Raw genomic sequence first — 8,589 nt, 5'->3', positions numbered from 1 at the left:
CCTTCTCCCCGGTCCCTGCTGATTTCAGCACAGCCTCCTGTCCCGTCCTCCCTGCAGCTGCCCCATCTCTCAGACACCCTACCTAGAGCCGTGCTGGGAGTCTCAGTGCTTCCCACACCCAAGTCCACACTCTGGTCCCATCGTGGTTCTGTCTGGGCCTGTTTTCTTTGGTTTCTTTTGTTCAAGTTTTTTTAAAGGAGATTGTGTTTTAAGACTTTAAACTCTTCCAAAATAACAGGGTTCCAGAGAAGAGGAGGTTGCTACAGAGCCTGCCGTAGTTTCCTGAGAGGGAGTTGTTTTGTTTTCCCGAGTCTGGGGCACACCAGGGTTGTGAAAGGCGTGATTAGGCTACCATGGAACTGTAATAACAGTTGGCATTAGGACTTGCCACACTGGAAGCAACAAATTATTTTGCAACCAGCACCAGATGCTTCAGAAGTAGATGTGGAGTTCCTACCAGAACATAAATACATTGTGAGGGACTCCACTTTCTGATCCAAGCGTTTAACACATGCCCGAGCCATAAAGATTAATGGGTTTTGTCACGTAAACTAACATCACTTCAAATAAATACATGGACTTTTAAACAAAACTAGGTCTGTTTCTGGGAAAGGTGGAGATGCAGATTGGTGACTGTTTTCAAGTCTCTTCTACTATGTAAAATATTTACATCAGCAAAACCCATGAAGCCAGGTATTACAAAGGGAAGCCCTAAGGAGTGACTGCACAGCACCTTTCAGTTTCTTTCAACAATCACAGTGATTGCTTAACCATGGAAAATAAAATAAGACACCTGAAAGAAGGCAAAAAGGCATGAATTTTCATGAGATAAACTTGTTTCTTCTACAAATGTGCAGCCTTGCAGCTCTCCTGCCCCTCAGCAGGAGACAATGACCGATCTCCCCAGCGGGAGCCTTCTGTGGACCCAGAGGGAAGTCACCAATGCCACAAACGGGTTCAGTGACAAGAGCAGAATTTGTGAAGGAACTTTTGCGGATGTCTACAAAGGTCAGAGGAACAACATGGTGTATGTCATCAAAAGACTGAAAGAGGCAAGTGCTCCACCTCCTCTTTTCGTTTGAAGAGGGTACGTTATTAGAATCTCTTGAACGTTAGCAGTTGTAGTTTAATATTGTATGGGCAAGGAACCAGAAGGCTACAAGGGAGGAGAGATAAGAAGGAAACTAGGTAAAGTAAGTAAACTTAGATTCAGCCAACACATACAAGAGATACTTGACTCCTGTGAGTAGTTCTGTTTGCTCTATCCGTGGGAGTAGCCTGCAGTGTAGCTGCCTGCACTGATGATTGGATCAGAGGTTTCTTTACACTGGTTTTTGTTCTAATTTTCAATTAATCATTGCTTTGACACAAAGTTTTCGTCAGTGATAGTTGCCTATTTTCCACACTTTGTCACGTAGAGACTAAAAGATCTGTGTAAATGCAGCATCTTCATAATTACTCCTGACACTCTGTGGCACGTTTTCATTTCTCAGGTGGAATGCACAAGCCCAGACTCCACCCAGAGATTCTTTCACACCGAAGTTCAGATCTGCTTTCGGTAAGGAGCTGGCTTTCAGATGCAGTCTGTGCGTACCGTGCACCCAGCCTGGCTGGCCCGGGACGGGCTGCGCTCTGAGGGTCTGTCCTTGCCGCTGGGTTCGTTATTGGCCTCCCGCAGTCCCACTCAGGGCCGTGCTGGGCTCCCAGCTGCAGGACACCATTCCCAGCGGCCTTAAATTTAGGAATTTATTGCAGCTCAGGAATGTATTTGTCTGTGTTGCTCTTTATTTCATTTGCCAATCACCGCTGATCTGTGCCTGCAGGTGTTGTCACGTCAACATTCTGCAGCTGCTGGGTTTCTCAGTAGAAACTGGATTGCACTGCCTGATATATCCATACCTGCCCAACGGATCGCTGCAAAACAAACTTCAGTGTCAAGTAAGCAGATAATCCAGGTCCATTATCTGTGGTTGCAAGTCCTGTCCTGTTATGGTATGAAAAGCAATGACATCTCTTTGAATTCTGAGAAACAGACAAAAAAACAAAAATACAGTGCCCAAATATCTTGACTGCAAGTACTAGAAGGGCTGCAGCTCCTTTCCAGTTTCCTACCGCAAAGCGGATCAGGACAGGACATTTCTGCTGTGCAGCCTTTAGATTTTTAAAGTAGTAAGGAACCTGCAAAATGTGTCTGTTCATATTGTAATATTTCATTGGATTTGGGAATATGTTTCTGTAGAACCCATCATCATATTCACTGGCATAATGTGCTATAAGGTTTTATAAGCGCTTAAGAGGGAAGAGTTTGAGATTCGCACCTACTGGAAGCACATTTGCAGAGGAGATCACAGGGCAGGGAAACATCAGAAAAGGGATCCATCAGAGCAGCACTGTGCCTCAGCCATGGCCAGTACTTGATGCTTTGGACAAGCACAATCCTTGCTGTATCCTCACTCTGTCCTATGGCAGGCAAAATGTGCAGCAGGATACGCAAGAATAGCTTCCCCCCTTGGCCTAGAGATCACCAGTTCTTGCCTGAGACCAAACTTTTGATTCAGGTCAGCAGGAGTTTTGCTTGGGTCTTCAGTGGGACTGAAACGAAGTCTTTGGCTTTCAAAACAACTACTGTCTTACAGTTTTTTATGCTATAAAATACCATTTTTTTCCTCGCTTCCTCGCAGGATGATTCTGCTCCACTGAGCTGGGACATGCGAATCAGCATTTCTGTGGGACTCATCCGAGCTGTGCAGTATTTACACAATTCTGGAATTCTTCATGGGAATATCAAAAGGTGAGGGGTTTGTCTTGTCAGCACTTCCCTGGTCACCTGTTAGTTCCAGGATGTCTTTAACAATAATGGCTGAAAGCTTACCCAGTTTTGAAACCCATCTGCAGTATCTTTCTGCTGTCTCCTATTCTGCCAGGCGTTTGTGGGTTTATGTTTAATTTATCTGTCTTTTCTAGCTGATGGACATATATTCTTTTGAAGTAAGTTTTGGGGTGCTTGATCTTCCTCCTCTCCCTTTCTACCGTGCTTTGTCCTTTCACTTATGCACAGCAGGGCAAATGCTGGAAACTTTCAGCTCTTAACTTTAAAAGTGCAAAATGGTAATTATCTACCTCAAGCCAAGGTAATTACCTGACCAATATTGTTATTTGTCTGTCTGTATCACAGCTCAAATGTCTTGTTGGATGAAAACTTTGCACCAAAGCTTGGGCATTCAGGCCTGCGTTTGTATTCTGTTGATAAAAAATCAGAATATGCTATGATGAAAACCAAAGTCCTACAAGCTTCTCTCACTTATCTGCCAGAAGACTTTATCAGACATGGGCAGTTAACAGAAAAAGTTGATATATTCAGCTGTGGTGTGGTACGTTGCATTTTTTTCCATGTTCTGTTCCATGCTTTGGTGCTTCTAGACAGGAAAATGGATGTAAGAGCATATACCTCGTATAGTTGTTTTGCCTCCAATTTTGTATCATAGTTACTGACTATATAGTGTCTTGAAATCTTACTTTTAATTATGTTCACACTCCAAATATACTTCAGTTTGTGGCAAAGTGAGGTGAATCTTTTGAACGGCAGAAACAAAATTGCTTCTTGTTGCAAAAAAAATACCACTGAGAAGAAAGAGTGGCAGAAAGACTGCAGTTGGGGTCTCAGAATTCTTGCAGACTTTCACATGAATGGCTACAAACATCGCCTGCTAATTTGGAAATTCAACTAGAATAATTGATAGTCTATGATGTCCTCTGTCTCCAGGTGGTTCCATTTAAACAGGAAGTTACTCTGTTCAGTCTGATTTCTTATCTAGATTGGAATTACTTTCTTCTCGTCCTTTGTTTCAACAGTATCTGTTGCACCTAACTATAAAATTTGGACTTGGCTCTGGAGGTAGAGCTAAAGCATCATAAAGATCACCCAGATCTGGCTTTGTTAAGCCGTCTGAAGTGCAAATATAATTTCAACATTCCCTGGCAGTTCAGTATTTCTTTAGTTACAAGACTAATTTTTAAAAATATAATTAATTCTGAACAAATTCTTTTATCTTTCAAATGTACTTTCTAGGTCCTAGCAGAGATACTGACAGGGATTAAGGCACTGGATGAAGGAAGACACCCTATCTATCTGGTAAGAAAAAGCAGGAGTAATGAATATCAACACCAGCAACAGGGGGTTGCTGTCATAACATTAATTTACACTTTATATAAGTACAGTTTGCTATTTGCAGTCTGCTGTACACATCCTGAAGAATGGTTGTTCAGAAGCCGTATCCTGGTTCCATTAACATCAGTAGTCTAGCTGCTTTTAGACAGAAGCAGAATATATATTCTCATTTCACATACCACAGTCGCCAGTGCCAGTCTGATTGTATTAGGAGATGCTCCAGAATAATTGGTGTTTAAATTCATGCTTATTTAAGAGACAAGGCTTTGGGCTGAAATGCTGCTGCATGTTTTTATGTGCCAGAAAAAGGTGTTATGAGCCAAACTGAATGGGGAAACGTGGGTAGGCGGTAACTGTGGTTGCTCATCATCGCGTTTATCAGGTGTTTGTGTATGTAATTTATTCCCTGGCCAAGTTGCCCAAGCTGTGATTAGAATGACACAGACTACTTTCACAAGCAAACACAACTGACTGGGCTCCCCGAATGGCATTAACACCATCCTCAGGAAGGCAGGCTCCACCTTCATTCCTGCTAAGGAATATGCTCCTTCTGACTTGCCATCTTGTTGATGCATTTGTGGGGAAAATGAGAGTATTCTAACTTACTATTTCCAAGCAATTATGCCTGCTGAGTTCAGAACATAAAGGCTCCAAGCTTCCTGATTTCCGTAACAAATGTTTGAAAAGTCCTGTGCAAGAATGCCATTATATACAGTATTATTTTTCATTCCTATGAATGAGCACAAGCCTCGAAGAGCTGGGTCTGCTCTAGTGAATTTGACATTAGACACATGCAGAGAAAACTTCGGTCTTTCCTGTGAAAACAGACATTTCTGACAGTCAAGCCTTTAGGTCTGTAAACCAGCCATTAAGGAGCAATAACAACAAATATATGGCAAGGCTGATATTCTCGGTGATTCGGATAGAAATAAATGTTTGTGTTAATTTTGCCTTCGCTAATGTATCACTTTCCTTTGAACAGAAAGATATGATTGCTGATGAAATTCAAATAGCAAAAGAAAGCTCATACTCCAAAGTAAAAAATTTTGAAAAGCAAGCTGCCAAGGAGATATGCTGTAAATATCTAGACAGGAAAGCAGGACACTTGCCGGAAGAGGTTGCTGTTGATTTTGCCTTAGCCATCTGCCTTTGTCTGAGAAAGAAGAATTCTAACATAGCAGAGGTAATATTTTAAATACATGACCGAGATTTTAGTCTTCTTGACAGCGAGATCTAAAGCTACAACATTTGTGCCTTACTTGTTTTTGAGAGTGTTGACATAGGAGGATATGTGTAAGCATGGGTACAGTAATTATTCTGCATTCACGGATCATGTTGTTAAAAACAGGTGCTTGAAACGATGGAAACGGCTGCAAATAAATTAAGAGAGCATTACATCTGTGGAGGCAGCACTTCTGGGTTCTCCATGAACACTCCAGAAGAAAACGATGATGAGACTGCTAGCCTGAGCACGGACGTGCCTTCTGCGGGGGACAGTACAGAGGACAGTGCGCAGCCCAGGGTCCTGTCCAGTGCCAGCCCCTGCACACCTCTGACAGGAGCCGTGTCACCCGACATCTATGGGGGACAAATGTCAAGGGTCCCCTGTGAATCAGATGAATCGAGCAGTTTTATGTGGAGTCCTCCAGAAAAATCTGCAGATGCGCTATCTAGCGCCAGCTGCAACCATTCAGGAATGGTGGCAGCCTCTGATTACAGGATCAAGCAGGAGAAACCTGCGAATGGCCTCCAGGAGAGAAACGCAGTGTGCACCAAAAGTGACGGTGTCTTGGAACCAGCGTCTGCTGCACAGGGCGCCTCTCAGAACAACGCAGACATTGACTCTCCCTGTTCTTCACAAGGTAAATGTAGATAAAGCTGAGGGTGCATGGGGAACATTCAAACACACGTGATCTTCAGGCTGATACGGCAAAACTGCCCATGCTGCTGTCACAATAACCGAAGTCTTTGTAAGAGTCTCTGATATTGTACTAGTAGGGACAAGGTGCTCTCTTCTCCAGAATTGCGTAGGTTCTTCCTACTTCTAAATGCTTTTCAGTAAATCTTTTATCCTTAGTTATGGTTTTACCAATAGATCTACAAAATGTTTTCTGGTTTTCTATCAGATTTTTTCCCAACAGAAGTTTGGGTTTTTTTAAATTTAAAATTACAGTCTATTCCTTGGACATAAGTGGATTTTTTTCTCAATATTTGGTCCTTTTTGTTTTTCAGCATTAGCCAGAGAGACTTCTTGGAAAATAAAGATAAATGATCAAAAAAAGAAGCTTATGGAAAACATTTTGCTGTATGAAGAAGACAAATTAAACAGTTCTGAACTTTTTGAGTCATAAACTGGATGGATTTATGTGGCCAGCTCAGAAGAAGAAATAAGGACTGTCTGTTGGTAAAAGTGCACTTTTCATGTAAGGTTAAGTAGCAGATTTGGATCAGAAACATTAGCCCTGAATGCAGAAAACAAAAGTGATCACACTGAGAAGCAGATTAGAGCACAATGCAACTCTGTGAACAGAAATCCCTGCTTCCTTTTCACCTGCAATGTTAAAAGATACGGCAAACACAAACACTTGCCAAAATAATTTGTGATCCTTTTGCAGTGTATTTCAGAAAGCACTAGGTATGATGTGTGTCTTATTGACAAACGCAGTCCTAGGTGTCAGGGGGCAAGCACTGATCAGCTGCCCGTTAGCAACGCCCCTCATTGCTATCCCATTGCGTACAAGCAGACAGAAACCTTCAGAGATTGGAGGAGGTTTCAAACAAATCTGTCCTATTCCATATAAACTTGGTCCACAGACTCACAAACACTGCATTACCAGAGAGGGGAATTTTTATGCAAGTTCTCAGCTGTATTCTACAGGACTCAATCTCAGTTTGAGTTGCACTGAACATAGTCATAAGTAAATAATTTAAGTCATGTAACTCTACCCTATGAGCTGCTCTACTACATACATATATAGGGCATCATTTGAAGCCTGACCTTTATGTTTCACTGTCAGGAGCTCCAAGACAGTGTTTAATCCTTCATAAGAGTATTTCTGGAAGTTGGTTTTTTCCTAAGTGTCCTTTACATGTTGTTAAGGTTTCTCATTGTGTCTCACGTGTAAGCTGTTATATATTTTGGATTAGGGATGAGATGTTAATTTAAAATAGCTTTAATTTTTCATAGCTCACTTGAAATTTTATTTGTTGTATGTATTTGGCAATGGATTAAAGAATCAGTGAAAGATGAGCTAGTAAGTGGAGGTGTTCATGGTACCACGCTCACCATGTGTTCTCAGAGAGGAATTGTTCTGTGTCTCTTGGCGTGCCCTGCGTTAGCAGCCTGGGGTCAGCCTCAGTCATCACTCTCAAAAGAAAAAAACAGAACCTTGTATGCTGTCATATTTATTATCAAGTGAAAGCACCCTTAAGAAAGTGTCACATGTATTATTATGACTATTTATTATTTGTAATACTGTTAGCATATTCCACTCTTGTGCAGTCTAAGGAAATACAGCTCTTTTTGTTTAAAAAACCCAAAGTTTTTTAAATTGGGAAACACAGTTCTGTTTCACAAAAATGCCTTAAAGGTTTTGTGCTCCTGTAGTCACAAAGTGAAATTGTAATTCCTTGCCTTGTTCCATGTTAATTTTAAACTATTCCGAGGTTATATACATTGTCTAGTGGAGCTACCTAAGTCTGTAATGTAACATATATGACACTGTGTAGTCTTACAGCAATAGTACTCTGGTACATACCTTGGCTGTTCAGTATAATGTATGTTTTAATCTCAACTTGGCAAATTTATACATTACCATTTACTAATACCTTTGTGAATAAAAAAACCTGAAAAAATATCTATGCAAAGCTGTCGTCTCTTTACAAAACCTTATGGTACTTGTAGCGTACTTCTGATGTACTGACCCCGTGGTAGATATCGCTCACCAGAGAGAGAGGAGCTGTGGACCCCCAGACAAAGCAGGGCCTGCATCTGTGGGAGGGCGCGTTAGACAGGCGAAAAGCCAGAGCAGCGAATGGCACCAGTGCGTAGCCAATAACCAGAGCTCTCGATGGTGACAGGTAGTAACTCACACAGCACAGCCCATGGAGCTTTCGCAGCATTCCCAAAGGATGCAAATACCTTTTTTTCTCTCGTTGAATCCTCTGCTTAACAAAACCTGTCCTGCTGAGGAAAGGCTTGGCACCAGAGCCCACAAGAGACCTCAGGCCGCTCCTCAACCGACTTCTCTGCGCTTCCTGTCCCGCGGCGGAGGCTGGAGGCCACGCCAGGCCAGGCTCCTCAGAGGGCCGAGCCCAGAGCCCGTGGGCGCCCCGGGATCCGTAGCCCACCCCAAGGCCTATCCCTGCCTGTCCCGTCCCTACAGACGCCGTCCTGCGGAGCGCCCCGACTGCGGCGGGGC

At 42.6% G+C, this 8,589-nt stretch overlaps 1 protein-coding gene across 1 annotated transcript in view; it reads left to right on the top strand.

The window, feature by feature from the left end:
• Window positions 1–6,519, top strand: part of LOC104536049 (interleukin-1 receptor-associated kinase-like 2) — a 15,016-nt gene extending 8,497 nt beyond the window's left edge. The window contains exons 5-13 of the mRNA XM_010178569.1: window positions 858–1,052; window positions 1,494–1,558; window positions 1,824–1,938; window positions 2,682–2,791; window positions 3,176–3,371; window positions 4,070–4,132; window positions 5,151–5,351; window positions 5,517–6,030; window positions 6,401–6,519. Coding sequence (XP_010176871.1) covers window positions 858–1,052; window positions 1,494–1,558; window positions 1,824–1,938; window positions 2,682–2,791; window positions 3,176–3,371; window positions 4,070–4,132; window positions 5,151–5,351; window positions 5,517–6,030; window positions 6,401–6,519 — 1,578 coding nt within the window. The remainder of the gene's footprint in view (window positions 1–857; window positions 1,053–1,493; window positions 1,559–1,823; window positions 1,939–2,681; window positions 2,792–3,175; window positions 3,372–4,069; window positions 4,133–5,150; window positions 5,352–5,516; window positions 6,031–6,400) is intronic.
• Window positions 6,520–8,589: the final 2,070 nt, after the last annotated feature.

Source organism: Mesitornis unicolor, unplaced genomic scaffold, assembly GCF_000695765.1.
Source record: "Mesitornis unicolor isolate BGI_N332 unplaced genomic scaffold, ASM69576v1 scaffold8642, whole genome shotgun sequence".
Taxonomy (NCBI): Eukaryota; Metazoa; Chordata; class Aves; order Mesitornithiformes; family Mesitornithidae; genus Mesitornis; species Mesitornis unicolor.
The sequence above is the reverse complement of the archived record's forward strand: the minus strand, read 5'-3'. Positions and strand labels throughout refer to the sequence as shown.